Genomic DNA, 21,570 nt, shown 5'->3' with positions numbered 1-21,570 from the left:
GGATGTTGCACATAACACTAATGATGTGAAATGAAAGAGTTTTTGTTAGTATTAGCTCAATTGAAAGAGTAAAAGTGTAAAATGACACTTTTTATGAGCGGCCATAATCCACATTCTCTGGAGTTGAAAATAAAAAAAATGCCTTATTCTAAAGAATTAATTGATATATTTTTTTAACATATACAGTAAGCTTGCTAACAACCTATTTTATTTGTTTAATGAAGACTAATCAATATTTAATTGTGTTCTTGTATTTTCTAAACAAAGAGACATGCCCTGATTGGACATATATTTTCCCATCATACCAGTTTTAAGTTATTAAGCCTGGAATTAATGTGAAATCGTACCTCTCCATCTAGATGTAAAGCCAATGTTATAAATCTCCTGAATTCATTCATAGGTGAAAGATTTTATGGTTATTTTATGTGTAGTGATTTATTTAAATTAGTTTTTGGTGATAAATTGATTGTTAACCTCTTCCACTTCAATTTATTTTCTGAATATCGTGCCCCTATCCTCTATTTATTTTTTCTGTGGTTCTTTTAAAATGGCATGGTAGGTAATGAAATGATATTTTGTTGTTGGTAATCAACGTAGAATAGTGAAATAAAAAGTTATTATTATTTCATATTTTAAAGTATCTATTAACAAACCGAACGGTATTAGGGTTAACCCTGTGAAATTTATCCATGATGGAAAGGAAACAAACTATGCAAATTTCACTTGAATAGAGATTTATTCACGACCCGGGTTTCAAACACTTAATGTCATCTTCAGGTGACTATACAGAGTTACATATCCTATATATAAGAAAAGCATATATAGGATATGTAACTCTGTATAGTCACCTGAAGATGACATTAAGTGTTTGAAACCCGGGTCGTGAATAAATCTCTATTCAAGTGAAATTTGCATAGTTTGTTTCCTTTCCATTAAAGTATCTAGTTAAATGATTTTTTTCATTGAGACATTTTTCTTTTTAACTACAACTGTAATAATAATAATATTAAATATTAGCATAAAAGAAAATTACATATATGTCATTGAAAAATCTATACATAAAGTTGAAAATTGGGAAATATTTATGTTTAAAGTAAGGCAACATTATTATACACTAGATTCGAATACATCATATGATAAACATATGTATAATTAATAATCAGAGAAAGTATGATGCTTCTCAAAATACTCTGGCAAATGTGAAGGTACCTGGCAGTACTTCAACTGCCAAATTGCCTCACTTCTGTCATTATTTTTGAAGTATGCATGTAATCTTTTTGTTATTTCTTTGCTGATGATGGGATAGGTTCAGGAAAATGAGCCCAATTTTTAACTTGCAATCAGACTGGTATCTCACCATGTGAAGGTTGTCCATGAACATTGTAATTTGGCAGAGTGACCTTTGCCAATAACGCCTCGGCAACATCCAAATGAAAACTATTTATACTTTTCTTCTTTTTTTTTACTTTTGAGTATAAAGTGTAAGAATTAAACAGTGCATTATCAAACGTATAAAAGAACATTTTTTCATATCCTCTGGTGAACTTTCTCTACAACAGGAAGCATGCCAGCCGCTGGTCTTGTTTGCCCACACCTCGCATTCCTCGATTATAATCAATCACACTAGCTGTTTTGGAACAATTTCTTCGCTACCATCTCTCCTTCTCTTCTTTTCAATGCTCTCATCATCACTTTCACTTACACAATTTATAATTCTTTTATACATTGAAGGGTAGTTTTCACCACACTATATACATAAAAAACGTGTACAAAAACCAAAACAACAACCTGTAACACACTCCGTCCAACCACATGAATGATCGCATTCAAACCAAGGTTATCGTGAAGGAACTGCGTAGGCACCACAAGGAATGCTGAGAAGATGAGTCTTCGTGTAATAGGAGCACCCTTTCAAGAGGGTGAACTCTGTACAAACTGTAGTAGAAACTTGATAATCGAAACGTGCAACTCTGTAGTAGAATCTTGATACTTTTATGTGAACACGCATTACGAAAATGAAAGAAAATAATACTACTGAAGGATGGCTAAACTAGCAGTTTGTCAAAGATTCCAAATTGTAGCTTAGTTTCACCAATAATGTTGCCAAATGCATATTGATGAAAAACTATTTTTAAGTTTTTGTGTTACGATAGCATTTATCCTTCGAATTCATAATATGTGTGGAAGAGAACTCAATTTATTCATTTCTACATTTCATGGCGATCAAGGCAGTAGTTCATGAGCAAGTGCAATTTAAAATCTGCTGCCCAAAAGTAAGATTTTAAAAAGTTGATGAATGAATCCTTTTCCCGTAAAAACTTCAAGAACACAGCTGTCGCTACTCGTAGAAAATTGTTTTATTACTTCCAATGCATCATATTTCATGAAATATGAGTTCTGTATGTACATTAGTGATGTTTTAACATATTTAAATCTTCAAAATAATTATATTGTTCTCCTAAATAATGCTAAAATTATGAAAATCTATTGGCAAGCTATACTCGTCATTAAGTAAGTACAATGAAAATCAAGGGGAAGTTGGAAATACTTCAAAAAGTGGATGTGGTTTTAGGATACTTATTACTCAGTTCACATTTCAAATATGGCCATTACATAAAAGAGCACTCTCCAGATAATATGGCAGTTATTTCATTAAGTTATGTCCATGTGGTCATAAAAAAATTGATTTGTTAGAAAAAGTTTTTAATGACAGTTTTAGTTTCCTGCAAACTATTTTTCTGCATAATTGCCTTTCACTTTAAAGCACTTTTCATAACGCTTCGGTAATTATTAAATTCCTCTGCATAGAAGTTCACTGCCTGGGAATTGAACAGTTGACAGCTGGTTGCAAGTTGGCCGGCTTTTCAGTAATAACTGTGTAAATAGTGGTGTGTGTTCAACAAGAGGAGGTTGATCAGCCAGAGCACTGATCGCCAATTGCCCATCAGATGGCAGTTCTTGGTCCACTTGTTTCATCAGTCTGTTTGCTGGGTCTGTCACTCCGCTCATTATCACACACATGTACGTGGCCACTTTTGAAGTCTCAACACCATTGTCTAACCTGTCCTTCGCTCATTGCTGTACATCCATGAACTAGGCGTAACTCCCAATGAAGGGCTCTGATGGACAGCTGATGATCCTTTTGCACGTAAAAATGGAATCGCAGCACACACTTCACAACTGGTATGAGTATTTATTTTTGCAAAACATTTTATCAGCATTCACTGATGGGCAGACAACTACTGAATCAAAACAGTAACTTGGGTGGCTTCAGAAACAATCAATGAATGATGCTGCTAGCCTAGAATTTTGTTCTGAACCACCAATATTTAAATACAAGAAAATAGCCCTTACATTTCAAATTTCTCATAACTTAGAACTTTGATTTTCACATCTAAGTGCTGTTTCTTGTGATTTTTAAAGAATTTTGTTATTGAATGAATTTGATCTTATGAAGTATATAACTCTGAAGATGACAATGATAAGTGAAAGAGTTAAAATAAGATAAAGCTGTGTTCTTTGTTTGAGAGTTCGTAGATCATTAAATGGCATTTCTACCCCAACTGATACTCGAAGCCACTTCATATGCATCCTCACCATGTACCCAGTATGAAGCATTTCAGTTCTTGGGCAAAAATCCCATCTAAATGTTATCAACACCTTTTGAAGGAATTGGAGAAGGATCTGTGGAAAAAGACTGAAGAGAACTGTTGAAAATGTGATGGGACAGAAGCAAAAGCAAGGCCTGACAATTAAGAATACAGTTAAAGAATTCGAGATATCAATGGTGAAGTCAAATGGAAATCCTTGTGATAATACTAAATTGAATATAAAAATTTTCATTTGTTTTCCAACAGCTGTATTCATCTCCCCTTTATTAATTCTTATGCATTGAAATTTTATGCTAAACTTAAAAATGAATGCCCGTGAAATGAATGCCATCCAAACATTTTTTTAACTTTCTCCCCATTTCCTAGTTAACCTTTGTCTCTATTTAGGTCTCTTTTTCTGTACTCCAGACTCCTTTATCAGATTTTTCAATGCATGATCATACTCAAGATGGTGACCGCTAGTCTTGATCAATATGTTTTATGCTCCAAAATATTTGAGGGAAAAAGTATTATTGTTGTATGCGAGTTTGATTTCCTTTCTTAGTTTCATTTGCAATTTACCAACGTTAATGAGGCAAACAGTAATGCCTAAAACTCGAAAAGTGAACTGGTGTATCTCTATAATAAATGCCATCTGTCTTCTTCCTGCAAAAACATTGCCCTGAAGGAACTCATAAGCATTCAGGAGAATATTTATTCAGTCGTTAATGATCTAGTTTGTAAAGTAAATGATTGTACCAATAAAATAGCTGTACTGAGTATCATAATAGAGCATCTGAATGAAGAAGTGTGCTCTGCTAAACGCAATGAAAACGTGGTTCAGCAGAAGATCCCGATTAAAGTGCATTTTGCCGATATCAGAGCTGTAAAAAAATTCTGAAATTCCAAAAGAGTCTTACCTTGAAATGATGAGAATAGATTGCCCTATAAATACCACCTGTTCCTCTTCAACTGCTCCAAAACATCAGTCATCTTCCTATTCCGAAGCTCTTGCTTTGGCACCACCACCTCAAAATCTTCATCCTTCCGTATCGATGAATATGTGTACTACTGTGAAATTGAGGAAACATATTTGTCTCCAAAGTCGACAACAATGACCCCAGGTGATCAGCAGCAGCAAGATGGCAAATGATGAAGGTGAATTAAGAATACATAATGAGAAGACATTATCGTAAGTTATGCAAATTTGGAACTGCCACGAAAGACTCGCTGTTTATGGACAGCAATCGAAAGTAAGGCCTATCTCCATGTATGGAGGCTGCATCCTAACACCTCATCGGATTCTGTCGAGGATTATCTTGATTCAAAATTCAATCGCATAACCGAGGTGGAGTCCCTCAATGGCTCGAGAGGCCCACATGCATCGCTCGAAATCATAGCCGACAATTCACTCAATGATGACCTTCTAAATACTGTAATATGGCCAGAAAATGCAGCTATAGCCCAGTTTAGATTTACCAGAAATAAGATCTTTACTTCTAACTCAAGCTGCCCAGATCCCAGAATAGAACTAGATGTAGCAATAAGTGCAATGACTCCTACTGATACCCTCCCAAACACCTGTGTGGAAGAGGTGTTGACTCTTCAAGGGATGAAGTGCTAATAGTTTAACACTTAAATATCGAGAGTATTAAAAATAAGCTATTGGAAGTAGAAGTACTTATCACTGAAAACAAACCATCTGTCGTGTGTTTATGTGAACATTAACTGCCAAAATACGAAGAAAGTGTTGTTAATATCCCTGGATATGACCTCTTGGGAATCTTATGCCACTCAAGAGTACAAAAATGGTGGTGTATTAATCCTCACCAAGCAGTCGCTATGTAGAATAAACAATGTAGATTTCACTTATCTTGATGACTTGATTGAAGAAAAAGTGTTTGAATGTTGCGTGGTGTGTGTCTAAAATGATCAATGTCATTATCATGTTTATAGATCTCCTCCTGAAATATTTGACCTTTTTCCTGACAAAATTGAAGTGTCTCCTCGAGAGAGTGTTTGATTCTCCCCATAATCCATATGTCATTATGACAGGTGACTTTAATTGCAACATTTTGTTGACCTCAAGTGCAAGAAGTGATTTTATGTGTACATTAAATTGTTGTAATATGCACACAACAAACTTCATGCCCACAGCAAGTAATCAGACACGCATAGATTATATTGTAACAAATCTTAGAAAATCATCTCTGACAGCAAAAATACTCGCCTCTTCCTTTCCTGATCACCATCCATTGTTAGCAACCTTTAATTAAACCAGGTATATTGCCCAATATTCTCTCTAAAGAGAAATTTTTAATAAAAAAATCACATTGATTTTCCTCTAAGATTGCAAAATGAGGTTTAAGAGAATTTTTATATATTAGAAGAATGAAGAATTTTACTCTAAATTTCTCAATCATTTTAATGTTTTCCCTTGTATGCAGAGATTACTAAGGGTGGAAAAATCCTTGAAAAAAAACTGGGTGACTGATGAAATCCAGAAACAATGAAGAAGTCCCAAAAAAATGGCTGCAAAAACTAAATATAATCATGAACCAGCCTTATGGAAGGAATATAAAGCTTGCAAAAAGAAATAAAAATGTATTGGCCATAGCTTAGCATATCTACAATAATAAATAATGGTATATGCTGAAAACAAATCAAAAGAATCCTGTAGGATAATAAATAGCTTCAGATGACCCTTACTTCAATTATATGAAGGAGTTAAAAATATTTACCCATTTAAACATGAAAACCCGCCATATGGTGATCATATACTCATTCACGAGGAAATGGATGTAAGGAAAAGGGATAGGAACACACATAAAGGGCGAACACAACAGAGGTGGGGAAGGCAGAATCGTGCAGGTCACAAGTGCAAAAATATTTTCTTGACCAGGACTTGAACACCGGGTCTTTCAGCTTGCCGAGCCGATACTCTAACCTCTTGAGTTATCGAGGAAACATAACTTACACTGAAATATGTGGGCAGTTTATGCTATCGAGTGCCCCAATTCTTTGGCCAGATGGCGTTAGTGAGCTGTTTCACCCACCAAAGGAGATATAATATTTTTTTAATTATATTATATTTCATTTCATGTAATATAATTTCTTCACAATTTATAATGAAACTGCTGGTTTTACATTAAAGAAATAATCAAAAAGACATGGAAAAAATTATAAATGTGTAAGGAAATAATAGTGAATGGCAAAAAATCAAGCATACAATTAGGATCAGCTTCTGTACACTTAAACAGTTCTGGGTCAAAATTACAGTAAGGTTCATACTTTCTGAAAAGTATTTAAATTAAAAATTAAAAAAATGTAATACCAAGCAGAGAATTCATTTTTTCAGTAAGAAAAATACACAGTATGCAATAAACATTTTACAAGTTATAGCAATTTAAACAATAGCTGATTATCGGCCCACCTCACCAAGATGGCTATTGCAATTCCTTCAATGGAAAAGTTAATTAGATTTTTTAATTGTGATAAAACCATAAAATATTCAATTTTGCTGTTCGTTTGTCAAATGATTGATGTAGAATAAGTTGTCGGGCCTAACAAAGCAAGAAACTTCATGACTTGCACTAAAAAAATGTATGCATAGTTGACACTCCATTTCTATACTCCCCTAAATTTAATGCTAAGTTTTCCTATAGAGATTTTCATCTCCAATTTTCCTTTTTGTCTACTCAGGAGGAGCAAAGTGGGGAAATAGTATTTTATCTTAAGGGTGCTGATGTTGTGATGTCTGGCATTGTACAATACAACGATTGGCTGGAAGAAGAGTGTGATAATATGGCCCGAGAAGGATTTAGAACCCTTGTTGTTGCAAAGAAGTCACTCACAGAGGAGCAGTATTTGGATTTTGAAGTAGGCAAAATGTTAATTTTACTCTTGGATTTAAACATTGTGTCGAATCAATCTGGGATCTTGTGGGGAAAATTTCCCGCAATATGAAAACTGATTAACCATTTTCAGACACGTTACAATGCAGCAAGAATGAGTGTGTCCGATCGGGGCGTCAGAGTTGCTGCAGTGGTAGAAAGTTTGGAACGTGAAATGGAACTTCTGTGTGTCACCGGGGTTGAGGACAGACTGCAGGAAGGAGTTCGTCCTACGCTTGAGCTTCTGAGGAATGCTGGAATAAAGGTATGCTGTGCTATTTCTTTTCTTATTTCTTCAAGATAATTTCTAGATGACATATCAGTGAAAATTTGTGTGCATGAGCGTAGTCAAAGAATATACAGGGTTCGTCCGGAAAATAAGTGTACTGAGCTCAGGAAAAAAAATTTATTACACTTTTACATATCTTAAGCTAATATTCCTCAAAATAGGACCCTTGTGAGTCGATACACTTGTTCCAGCGGCGTTCCCATTCCTGGACCGCTCCCGCGAAGGCATCATCGGGAACCTCTCGAAGACTCATCGTCGACCTCTTCTCTGCCCTCCACGAACATCTTGTGCCACCGAAAGATCATGTTTCTGGACATGGCTGACTCCCCGTAAGCCTGGTTAATCATACCGACAGCTTCGGTAGACGATTTCCCAAGCTTTACCGCAAATTTGATGGATTAACGCTGCTCCAAATATTTCGGCATCACGTTCCGTGACGTGGGTCGAGCGTGGAGGTTCGCGTTAACAGAGCTCCTCACTACACCACAGCTCAGAGCCGACTGCCTTTTTCAGCGTCGCTTGCCAACATACCCCCCTCCAATCGCAGCCCGTCAGAGCGGTGCTGGGCGCGCCTAGAGCGGCGCGCCCAGCCCAGGAGTCAGTACACTTATTTTCCGGATGAACCCTGTACTTAGAAGGTATTTTCGTATTCATATCTTTCATTTAATATTTTAGCTCTTGAAAATATCAGTTAAAATAATGGTGCTGTTATTTTTCTTGGAGAATGTCATAACTTATATGCTTTGTGAAATATATATTTTGAGGGATTTTTCTTTTCATTTCCAATGGTATCATTTTGAGAAAAGTATTCCATTTATTAGGGAAAAAATCCAGGTACACATTACCTTGGCCATAATCCAAAAATTTCATAACTGATTTTTTTCGGGTAATAAATTCTCTCTAGTGATAAGCCTTTGATGTTTTGCCTTTTAAAATTATTCAAGATATGGATGCTGACAGGAGATAAATTGGAAACTGCAACTTGCATTGCCAAAAGCTCTCGCCTAGTTTCCAGAACCCAAGGAATGCATATATTTCGGCCAGTTACGACTCGAACAGATGCCCACTTGGAACTAAATGCTTTCCGCAAGAAGCAAGACTGTGCCTTGGTCATCACTGGTGATTCACTGGAGGTAAGGGAATCAGGCTAAACTCTGTTTTACACTTGTTTCAAGAGTAATAATAAGAATAAGTTTGAAAGTATCATGCTGCTGCACTTCCCAGTGTTCCCAAGGCTCTTGCCGAGTAATTGTTTGTTCAGAGTTGGAGGGGGTTTTCATGCAGAGTATGAGCAGCTAGCGCTATGGTTTTCCTGAACGTTCATGCACAGCTGTGTGCCACTCAATTTTTCCAGTATTGTAAATATATTTTAAATATTTTATATATTTTTTCAATTATATCAAAGCAATTGTACCTATCTGATTTCATTCATGTTCCTGTTTTGTAATCATTTTACAATGATGTCACATAAAATGTTAGGTTTGCCTTAGGAATCAAAGTCAAGAAACAATCTGCTTTTATAGAAAGTACCAATCATAGTTCTTTCCATCCTTTCCCTGTCTATGGCAAACTAAATGCTCTACTGGCTTCACTTGAATGATTACAAGAATTAAAGTTTTGTAATTTTTGGTGTAATACCAGCTTCATCTAAGCAGGACAATGCTCCTGGAAAATTTTTAGACCACTCTGCCCATGACATTAATTCATTAGATGTGAGACATGAGCATATATTATATCAGTGTTCAGCCAAATCATACTGTGAATTTTAAAATCTTTGCGCGCTCCACAGCAAGTGATCCACGGAGTGATTGCAAGTCTGTTGCTTCAGTTTGAGTTTAGTACTCATTCCACTGGCATTCTCGTGTTGCCGGTGATCACGCATTTTTCCAAACTTGTGTTCAGGCTTATTATTTGTGATTTTTTAGTGCATAGTTTTAATAATGTCTCCAAAGAACAAGCTGCAAGAGTAAAGAAGAATTAGAGATGCATGATAAATGCTGAACTACTTATTTTGATTTTTTTTGTTTTCTACAAATCAAATTTACATTCCAGGTTGGTTCATTCTGCAATGGAAGAATAGATTAAGATGATTCAGAATCCCAAACAATTTTTTTATAATTTTCTTTTAATAAACCTTGAACACAGTTTATTTTTTTTGCATGGAATGCATTATTGTTTATTACATTAATTGGTGTGGGAAAATTGTTTCGCTTTATGAGTAGATTCCAGAATAAATTATGCTCGTTGTGTGAGGTTCCCCTTTACATTCATTTATTCTTATCGATTTACTCTATCAAATACATTTTGGAAATCTACAAAACAGGGAAATACTTTCTGATTATATTCAATGTTCTTTTATATTAGTAACATTATTACTGTTATGGCACCACGCATACGTGTCTCCTCTTCCTAAACCCAAACTGATTATCCCCTGAGTAATAATTTGCCCTGATCAGCATTTTGTGCCCAATATCCAGTTTTTTATATTATGAAATTTTGACATAATCACATTATCCTGGGAATCCTTTCTGAATTTGCCGTTATAATTTCAAATGGGAGTTCACTGAATTAAGTAGAATTTGCAGGTGTTGTTGGGATTGGGATAAAGAGAAGGTGCTAGAATTAATGCCAAACAACCTAGAAGGCCTCGGTTTGAGCCTAAATGGCACCAATAGATACCGCAGAATCTCAATATAATGAGAGCTCACAATCCCTGGAAATATCACTTGTTATATCATGTTATTACCGGTGGCTATTTTGTAATCATTTATTAGCGAATACATATGACTCAGGATGGAAGAGCTGTCACTGTAGATATATTTCATCATTGGCACATTTTATTTTATATCGTTGATATTATTAACTAAAGACAGGTTTGAATGAAACAAAAGTTGGTTTCCCTACAAGCCTATCAATGGCACTTTTGATGATACTTAATGGATCGGGAACTATTGATTTATTCAAGTGAAAATGGAGAACATCGGGAAAGAGGGCTTAGAGAAATAAAGTCTGTTTATGTATTGACCAGGTCTGCCCCAAAAGTAGTAGGACTTATTTTTTTCTCAAATAGGCCGACGAACGGGTGGCGGCTTCTGTGGCCGAGTTCAAGGGAGGGGAATCTGGTGCCGGCCTTGGTGGCAGTGGGGTAACGTCCTCGTCTGCCAACCCAGGGGTCACGGGTTTGATTCCCGCCTTGGTGGATTTACCTCCACTTAGGGCTTGGGTATATGTAATTGTCAAATTGTTATATCAATGTTGAAAGTCCAATGTAAAGGTCGAAGTGCTGTTCATGGACTACTTTTAAAATAAATTACTAAAGGCTGGTGGCAGTTGGCTTCCACCCTTTGCGGATTGCAGATCATTTGTTTGCAAAACCTCATTAGCATGACATCGTTACAGTCCATCATTAGCCGTTATTGGAGCACTGCTACTCCATCAAATTTTGCGTGTAACTGGGCAAAACCGAGAAAGAAACTTATGGCATGCTCAATCATGCAGCTTATGGTGATAACACTATGGATTGATCGGGTATTTTTGAATGGCAAAAGTTGTTTTGGGAGGGTAGAGAAGATGTTGAAGCTGGCAAACGTTCAGGATGCCCTTCAATCTCAAAAAATCTTGCAAGAGCGAAGGTTTTGTTGGACAGGGATCGCAGATTAAATGTTTGCATGGTTTCTGATGAACTTGGCATCCCTAAAAGTGATGTTCATCGACTTGTGACCAAGAATATGGGCATGAGAAAGGAGTGTTGGCGCCTTGAGCGCTCTCAAACGAGCAAAAGAAAACTCGCATGCGGACCTGGCAAGAGGTTCTTCACCATGTGAGTGAGGATCCAAATTTTTTAGACAATGTCGTTACTGGGGAGGAGACTTCTTTCTCTTCCCCCGCCTCAAATCCATGCTGAAAAGACATCCACACGGCTAGGTGGAAGGCAGGCCGTGACAATGGAGCTTAGCAGTATTGTGGGTGCTGCCTTCCAGAAGGGGTACGAGGCATGGAAAACCCACTGACAGTGGTGTGTGGATGCACAATGGTATTACTTCAATGACTTTAGAATGAATGTATTAACCGTGGTAATAAATTTTTATTAATTGACTAAATCCTACTACTTTTGGGACAGACCTTGTAGATTTGTTTGCGAAAAAAATATATATGTACATACACACACACGTGTACAATATGATGATTATTATGTTAAGACCAAAATAGTTATCATGTATCAATTCCCAAAGTTCTCGTAAAGAATTGAACATACTTGAATTCAGTCGCGCAATCAGTTTTGGGTTTTCATGGAATGTGTGCCGCTCATCGATCTGACCTTACTCCCTGATCAGGTTTGCTTGCGGTATTACGAGCAGGAGCTCATGGAGCTGGCGTGTGCCAGTCCAGGTGTTGTTTGCTGCCGCTGTTCGCCCACTCAGAAGGCTCAGGTGGCGCGACTGGTCCGTGCTCGGGCGCATGGGGGTGGGTGGTCGCCAGGAGGGGGTGGGGTGAGTGTCTCTGGGGCCAATGGCGAGGGGGGAGTGAGCAGTGGCAGCGGCAGCCGCAGTGGCGGTGGCCGGTGGAGGGGGGCCGTGGCAGCTGTCGGAGACGGAGGCAACGATGTCAGCATGATCCAAGCAGCTGACGCCGGCATTGGGATTGCCGGTTCGGAGGGCCGCCAAGCTTCATTGGCCGCTGACTTTTCGGTCACCCAGTTTCGTTATTTGGCCCGTCTTCTGTTGGTGCATGGTCGTCGTAGTTACAAACGCTCGGCTTCTCTCGGCCAGTTTGTTATTCACCGAGGTCTAGTCATTTCCACCATGCAAGCGGTGTTCTCATCAGTCTTCTATTTTTCATCTGTGGCTCTGTATCAAGGATTTCTTATGGTTGGGTATGTGTTCAGTTACTATAGCTTTCACTTTTTGTTATTCTCTAGCATCCACTAAAGAAACCAAAATTCATCTTCACGTAAAAATTTGATTAGAGCGCTAGCATGCTAAAAGGTCTGGAATTCACTGGGAATTCATTTGCATTCCCTCAATGCTGTTGGACACCGATTTCAGTATTAATATAGATTCCTATTTTAAAACCACTTACTTTAATTAGGTATCTTAATGTCGTAGGTGAGTATGGCTGACAAATGTTGTGTCAATGGCCCAAAATGTTTTGAGTGAATGTAAATATGTGATCGAGAATTCATTTGCTTTATAAGAAGTCATGATAGATTATGTTGCAATGTTGCTATAAATTTAATGTGCATTTATTTGTCTTAATGAATGTAATGACTGATATTATTAACAAAGCATAAGTGTCAGTAGTATCCAGGTTTATTTGCCCTGAATTTACGGTTCATGACAGACTTTTGTAAGTTTACCAACATAAACAAAACAATCTCCAAGCCAAAATATTTTTGGAAAACTTTGCGGATTGGAATCTTTCCTCAAATACATCGCTAGTCATTATCGATGCCTGTCATTCTTCATTGTTTTCTTGACCATTGAAGAGATAAATAATATGATATATTGAGATAAAGAGAATAATAATCTTGCTGAAATGTTTCAATTTCATTAAGAGATGTTAAACACCACTTACATAATCAATTCAATTAAAAATTGGCAGGAAAAATGTGTAGCCATAGATTTTATTGTAACACTCATGGGCCCATATCCTTACCACTTTTCTGGTTCATTTAAAAATATTTCAAATGAAATATTGAACAAAAACAGGGAACTGCTAAGCCATCATTAGAGTATGCTTTAGATGAAAGTGTACTGAAAGCATTTCACTCCTTTGCAACAAAAATGACTACTGATATCTTTTCCTTCTGTAGTCGAATTGGCTCCTTTATGAAGAAATTGTCACCTCTCAACTTTATACTAATTCATGAAGTATGATTTCTTAAATAATTAAAGAATATTCAAAATAATTGGCAATAACATGATGAATTTTTCAGTTTCCCATTTCAGCAATCACACTTTTGTATTGTGTCACTAGTTTTCTTCAGAAGGAAATCCCTTCTCGTAAGCACTAAATTCTTATAAGAAAGCATAAAATTGATTAATTAACTCTTCCGGTGCTACAGATATCTTGATGGATGGGCATAGAGATGTGATGGTTGTTCAGAATCTAATTTATATGTAGTACGAAGCCACCACTTACTTATTCATATTTTCCCTCGATTTGTTTCTGAAAATGGCAGGATATACTGTCAGTTTAATATTTGAAAATAAACTTTCTATGTTTTGTAATCTCAATGAATGATTTAACAAGTATATTTTTTCAATTACTTCGTAATATAAGCATTTATTTTTAGGAACAGATTAATAACTGGGAAAAATCATAATAGTCTTCATGCAAATTCTCAAAAAGTAATAATGATGTTAATAGTTAGACAAACATGAAAACAATGGTTGAACGTTCTGATGGCAAAACTTAGTAAAAATTAAAAGTGGTATTGAGTGCAGTTGTTAAAGTGATACTTTAAATATAATGACCAAATATTTATGCCGGGTGTTCGTTGAAGATAATTAAATTGTATGAAATAAGGTTACATGACAGAGGGTTTTCTGGAGTTGAAATCATTTAGCCGAATAAGTGTTTTTCCAATTAAATACAAGAATCTCATAATTAGTTAGAACCTAATTCTTGTTAACATTTTCCTAAACCGTTGGATAGAGAAAAAATTTGGAGAACAATAATAGAAGCATGAATGAGATCTTTGTCATTCTTATTTCAAGTACAGTTGCATTTAATGAAGCCCTTTATCTCACCCATGCTGGCTCGATGAAATTTCAGCTCTCTCAGTTTAGGTGGTAATATTTGGTGGACAATGTTAATTTTGTTATGTACCTACATTTTTCCACCACAGTCATGATTCAAAATGGATTGCTGAAAAAATTTTGTTGGATACATGATTTATCTTGGCGAATTTGGATGATGAATTTCCAAGTATTCAAATGTTGGAGGAAAGAGCAAATTAGAATTATCCCCAACTTGTTTTTCATCTCTTAAAATTTTATTGTTAACTCATTTAAGATCAACATTACTGTTTTTTATCGGAAATATTTCCCTATAACTAGGTAATCAGGTAAGTGAAAGCTGTCATCACTATTCAAATAGTATTGCATTCGCTAACCAAATTTTTTTGTTGGCTAATTAGTCAATATATCCAATGTTGACCACTGGATAGAAATACCACTGATTATTTGACTTTACCCCAAAGAGTTGATATCTTACAAAATGCCACTCCCCAGAAATAACTCTTGAGTCTAAAGTAATATGATATTTATACCTTGTGTCTGTGTACCTGGGTATTCCCTCAGTCCAGCTTTTTACTGGCATTGTTGAGTAAAATGGATGATACTGAGAGAATTAATAGCATTTACATGGTCTCTTTCTAGGTAAGTGAGAAGACATGCCTCAAAATACTTGCTGATTTAGAAAAATATTTTAAGTGTGCCATAAAGCATTTAAATTGAAAATAAAGACAATTAAAACTCTTACTACTGTTATAAAGTGTTATTTTATAGTTATAAATTCATTACAGTCCAGTTCTACTGAATAAGGTATAATAGTTGCTGGAGGAAAATTAAAATCTCTGATTAGTTTGCTTGTTTTTATAGAAATATCTTTACACCATGGGAACCGTGGTTTATGGCCATATTTATGACATTTTTTGGACTTATGACATTTTGTAATTCCCTAAGATTGTGCTATGGTATAGCTTTCTGTGGAAAGCACCAAAAACTCAAGATTTTTGGCACATGAAAATTAATTTAAATTTTTCTTAAGCTATTGTACATCTCTGATAATTTCCTTTATCTTTTTCATGGATGGGCTGCAGCTATGCCACACTTTACACTATGTTTCCAGTTTTTTCTTTGGTTTTGGACAAGGATGTGTCTGGAAAGATTGCACTAACATATCCAGAGCTGTACAAGGAATTAAGTAAAGGACGGTCCTTATCTTTCAAAACGTTCTTTATGTGGGTTCTGATCAGTGTTTACCAAGGTTGGTGTGTGATTGTGGCGTGAATATTTAATTTAATAAATTGTATTCTGTGTCTATAGTAAGCCTTTCTTTCAGGGGGTGTAATCATGTATGGTGCTTTGGTGTTGTTTGAGGATGAATTCATACATATAGTAGCAATAAGTTTCTCATCCCTCGTGCTGACGGAACTAATTATGGTTGCTCTCAATGTGCGAACCTGGCATCATCTTATGGTTTTGGCTGAGCTACTCAGTCTTGGGCTGTATGTCCTCTCACTTGTTCTTCTAAAAGACTATTTTGGTGAGTAGTAAAGTGGAGTTGATTTTAAAATATTGCTCATGTTGTCATGGCTTCTTAGTAAAGGAAAGGGAAAATTTGAATGCTTTTGGTAAAAATTTGAAGTAGAAATGAAATTTAGGGCAAACACCTGATTGGCTATGTTGTTCAACGTCTATGAAATGTATATCTTCTTTCAAATTTTCATTCTGGGAATCACTCTTTCTCAAATTTCAAATTAATTCTCCTCTAGCGCAAAATAAATCTTGCTGAGATTTTTTTCACTCTCAATTGTTCATGTAAAATTGAAAATACTTCACCTTGTGGTATGCCTGTGGCTTCAACTAATTCATGGCTTTTGATTTGTGAATCACTGAAAACAATATTGTGGAGTGTATTAATCATTTCTGAGGAAGTCTATATCACTGGACGTCGGAAACTATGTTCATCAATTTTGGATGTACTGTCATATTTTCACTCATTTACTCAATTGTAAATGGTTGGAAGAATATGAGCAGTTAGGCCATGAACTTCATCCAACTTTGATTTTATCTCTTTAGTGTTAAGCCTTTAAAGTAGAAGTGTTGAATTACTGCATGTAACTAATTTTTCCCTTATTTCTAAATAAACACAAGCTTGTTGCTTCAATAAAGCTACATGATGGATATAGCTGAAACTTTAACTGCAGTCTAGTGAGAGATGAGGCTTATTAAAAGCAAACCATTTCCGACTCTAGAAGTGATTTCCTAAGGAAATGTTGAAAGAACCAAATAGCTCTGTTTATTAGCTTTCAGATAGTACCTGTGGGTCTTCAATCTATCCATTGAAATTGCCCAATCCTTATTTAATTATTTATAGGAAGTTGTTCCTGAAGTTTCAAATTTGTATAAATACCACCTTGATCAAAAAGTTCCCGGAATAACCACCGTGTGGCGCTCCCATCGTTCCGATTTGAGTTCTGTTTTTTTTGTTAAATTGGTACATCTGTTGTTGATATTCCCTTTAAATCTTAGTGTCATAACTTGACATTTGCAAAAGTTACGTAGCCAAGAGTACATCTATCTCTGTGTGTGTTGGCGATTTTTTACAATTTCAGAAATGGATTTAAATTTGCAACAACGAACTTGTATTAAATTTTGCGTAAAAAACGGATTTAGTGGCGCACGGACGTTGGAAATGTTGGAAAAGTGTTTCGGCAACGATTCTCTAAAAAAAACGGTCGTTTACCAGTGGCACGAGCGGTTCAGAAGTGGTCGTGAGTCAATCGAAGATGATGAACGCAGTGGCAGACCATCGACATCGAAAGTCGGTGAAAAAATTGATAAAGTAAAAGAAATGTTGGTCAATAACCGCAAATTAACCATCAGAGAAATAGCGGAGGGCTTGAACATTGCCTATGGATCCACCCAAGACATTGTGGTTAATGATTTGGGTTTCCGTCGTGTAGCAGCAAAGTTGGTGCCAAAAGACCTCAATTTCATGCAAAAAAGAGACCGTGTTGACGTCGCAAAAGACATGATTTGCGAGGCTGAATCCGATCCCACATTCATCAAAAGGATCATTACTGGAGACGAGACGTGGGTTTATGAGTACGACACGCAATCCAGACATCAGGCAAGTGAATGGCGTTCACCAAATGAGCCGAGACCAAAAAAACCACGTCGTTTTCAGTCAAAAAAGAAGGCAATGCTGACGGTTTTCATGGATTACAACGGTGTAGTGCATCATGAATTTTTGCCAGAAGGCCAGACAGTAAACAAAGAGTATTATTTGGGCGTTATGAGACGTTTGCGTGAAGCAATTCGCCGAAAGAGACCAGAAATGTGGGCAGAAAACTCGTGGATTTTGCACCATGATAACGCACCGTCGCACAGTGCTATCATTATTCGTAATTTTTTGACGAAAAATGCAACAAATACCATCCAACAGCCACCGAATTCACCTGATTTGGCTCCCTGTGACTTCTTTCTGTTCAATCGAGTTAAAAAACCATTACGGGGAACGCGTTTTAGCAGCCGAGAGGAAGTAATGGAAAAATCGCAGGAAGCACTGATGGACATACCTAAAACCGAATATAAAAAATGTTTCGAGGATTGGATCAAGCGCTGGCATAAGTGTGTTGCAGTCGATGGGGATTACTTTGAAGGGGACAATATAGATTTAGATGAATAAACTTATATTTTTAATTTTCTGAATAAATTCCGGGAAATTTTTGATCAAGGTAGTATATATATAAAATTTGTTTGTATGCATGGTATAGTCCAATTTAGTAATTAGGAATGGAATTTACAAACTTCTAATAATACCTATATTTATTTTTGAAAGAAATTTATTTACCTTTCAGATGCTGAGTTCATACAGACAACAGATTTCTTATGGAAAGTCTTGGTAATAACACTGGTTAGCTGCCTGCCTCTTTACATTTTGAAATTCTTGAGGAAAAAGTTTTCCCCTCCAAGTTATTCCAAACTTTCATGAATCTCATACCAGAGGCATATTCATTTAACCAAAGTTATTCATACTTGAAGTCTTAATTTACCAAATTAATCATTTTGTTTGTATGTACAATTATTGTTAACATCATTAAGAACACTTTATTTGTAACATTCTTTCTTGAGCATGGAATGCGATATCCTGGGTTGGTTTTCCTCATCCGTTATTTGTAATATTCTCCTCTGTCAGTCAGAATTATGGTCCATCAATTCCAATGTTTGTTTGATAAAAAAGCATAAGTTTCCTCCAACTTCCAATCTACTTGAGTCCATTAGTCTAAATGGGTGAATATCATTTAACTTAAGATTTGACTCGTGTATTGGCTCTGAAATTCAGCTGTCTAGCTTTTTTATATAAATATCTTGCAATTAGTTTTCATAAGTTTCTTTTACCATAAAGAGAATTTTACAGTATATTTACATATTTTATCCTTGCATAAAGTTTTGTTTACCCTGGAAAATCGTTGCAAAGTTCTATCACTTTATTGAAATATAAGATTCTTTATTTGGATAGTATTATAATTATAATAAAATATCCTGTTAACAAGTTGTGAAAACAATTTTTTAATATGCTCAATAGGGTAAAACGGCTATATTTATCTGCTTGTTGGTGAGTTGGTCTGTGGGTGTTGGTATCCTAAACTGGGGGTTCTGCAACACCATGATCTATATCCTTATGCGTGCCTTCGGGTGTTTTTATCTGCTATATGCATGGTGACATCCATTGTTTTTGGAAAAATATAAATTCACCTTCTTTATTGCGACAGTCAGTTGGAGTGAATATGAATTACTTATAAAAAAAGAATTTTTTCTGTTAGAGCTTTCAATGTCGAATGTAATTCTCTTTATTGTAACATATAAAGGTGATTGAAATTCAGCCCATACCCTCTGATATCCATTTTTTTCATTTGCATAGTTGCATTACTCAAATCTTTTTTTTATGCTTCTCATGGAGAATCAGCAATTTACTCGTAAGCAATGGTAAAAATTGCCTTTTTACTGCTATAATAAGTGATAGTGTTTTCTACTTAATATGTAGTATTGTAAAGATTTGGTAATTTATATAAACTATAACTGTTTACATCCCCATAAATCAACCTTGCAGGAATGGAAAGTCTGTTAAGTCTATTGTTCTATGTTCTGTATCATTTTAATGGCAGTCTTGACATTTTCTGCATATCCTGTAATATCATTGTATTTATTTTAATATATTAAACTTATATCATGTTTCTGTTTGTTGTATTTTATTGTCATTATTTTACCACTTAGTATTTACTCTTTTGGAAGTTAAATGATACCATATAGAAAAGAATAATTATAAAGGGATAACTTAATTTTATATATACATACACATATATATATATATATATATATATATATATATATATATATATATATATATATATATATATATATACTAATTTATTTAGAAACAGATATAAGGAAAACGGATAGGAACACACACAAAGGACGAACACAGGAGAGGTGGGGAAGGCGGAATCCAGCAGATCACGAATGTAAAAATATTTCCGAAAAATATTTTTGTTCGCCGTTTGGCGGGATATCGTGTTTGAATGTATGTGTGTATATATATATATATGTATATATATATACATATATATATAGTGGGTCGCGGTAGTCCAGTGGGTAGAGCGTTGGACTGCTGACCGGAGGGTCCCGGGTTCGATTCCCGGGCAAGGCACTCAGGGCACCTGCAGCTCCACCCAAGCTAAAGGGATTTTTCGGGTACCAGGTCTTCCTGGGAAACCATAACCGGCACAGGGAAAGGAACTGGCCCCCCTACCCTGATGTGTGAATTTTCACATGCCGTATAGGGCTTAGTACTGGGTGATTTCTACCATCACCTACCAAACCGACCTTCGGGTTGATTACTGTGTTTATGGTTTTATATATATATAAAAACACATGTAGATTTTTAGAATATAGAGACACAAAGAAAGGACACTCACAATTTGTTATTTGACGTTTCAACAGCACGGCTGTCGTCTTCAGAATCCTGATTCTGAAGACGACAGCCGTGCTGTCGAAACGTCAAATAACAAATTGTGAGTGTCCTTTCTTTGTGTCTCTATATTCTAAAAATCTACATCTGTGTTTTTATATATGTGCGTCGCCGAAGAGCGTTCCATTTCGAAGATATTTTATATATGTATGTATATATATATATATATATATATATATATATATATATATATATATATATATATATATATAAAAGAACACATAAAAGATCACTCCTCCGCCTCCCGTTCTTCCCTTCCCCTGGCCCCCTTCCCTTTCTCTCGCACCCCTCATCTCCAGCAGTCATTACTTCTATTTCTTCCGTTGAAGATGGAGTTGAATTCCTTTGAAATGATCAAGAAATAATGTGTAAGTGATCTTTTTATTTGTTCCGATATTGTTTGTTGCTATCAAAATTTATATATATATATATATATAGTACAATAAACAGTAACACACAATATAGAAACACAAAAAAAGGAACACTCACACGTATTTTCTTGATATTTCGAAGGAAACAATCCGTCTTCCTCTGAAGATATAGAAGTAATGACTGCTGGAATTGTTGAGGTGAGGGGTGCGAGAGAAAGGGAAGGAGGCCAGGGAAGGGGAGAACGGGAGGCAAAGGAGGGGTGAAAGGAATGGTTGGGGAGAGGGAAGGGGTGGAATTGACACAAAATCGGAAAATAGAACAACATGCTCACCGCAACTATTGCAACATACGAGACTCATGTTTCAACCCACAAAGTATTGATAAAGACCACGTAGGTCAAAACAAAGGCCACGTACACCAAAACTCATTCGGAAAAATACAGTGTCCACCCCCCGATATGCTTTGCTCCCACAAAGTAAATTTTAGGCCACTCCCATCAGTGAACGACATTGAGGCCCGGATGCTGATAGGCCATACAGATGTAAATGAATGCCATTTCAAGAGTTTTTAATTCTATAGGGTTATCGGATGTGGGAAGGGACGCTAGGACGGAAACATTGTAACACTGGTTGAAAGGGGTATTATGATGGGAAGCATGTTTAGG

The 21,570-nt window shown here is 36.0% G+C and overlaps 1 protein-coding gene across 1 annotated transcript in view; it reads left to right on the top strand.

Moving 5' to 3' along the window:
* LOC139694811 (probable phospholipid-transporting ATPase IIB) overlaps window positions 1-19,742 on the top strand; it is a 43,471-nt gene extending 23,729 nt beyond the window's left edge. The window contains exons 12-19 of the mRNA XM_071593329.1: window positions 7,293-7,469; window positions 7,578-7,748; window positions 8,717-8,905; window positions 12,107-12,240; window positions 12,340-12,645; window positions 15,598-15,764; window positions 15,840-16,043; window positions 18,364-19,742. Of these exons, the coding sequence (XP_071449430.1) occupies window positions 7,293-7,469; window positions 7,578-7,748; window positions 8,717-8,905; window positions 12,107-12,240; window positions 12,340-12,645; window positions 15,598-15,764; window positions 15,840-16,043; window positions 18,364-18,497 (1,482 nt within the window). The 3' untranslated portion in view covers window positions 18,498-19,742. The remainder of the gene's footprint in view (window positions 1-7,292; window positions 7,470-7,577; window positions 7,749-8,716; window positions 8,906-12,106; window positions 12,241-12,339; window positions 12,646-15,597; window positions 15,765-15,839; window positions 16,044-18,363) is intronic.
* The last annotated feature ends 1,828 nt before the right edge of the window (window positions 19,743-21,570 follow it).

Source organism: Hetaerina americana, unplaced genomic scaffold, assembly GCF_022747635.1.
Source record: "Hetaerina americana unplaced genomic scaffold, ioHetAmer1.1.p SCAF_56, whole genome shotgun sequence".
Lineage (NCBI taxonomy): Eukaryota > Metazoa > Arthropoda > Insecta > Odonata > Calopterygidae > Hetaerina > Hetaerina americana.
The sequence above is the reverse complement of the archived record's forward strand: the minus strand, read 5'-3'. Positions and strand labels throughout refer to the sequence as shown.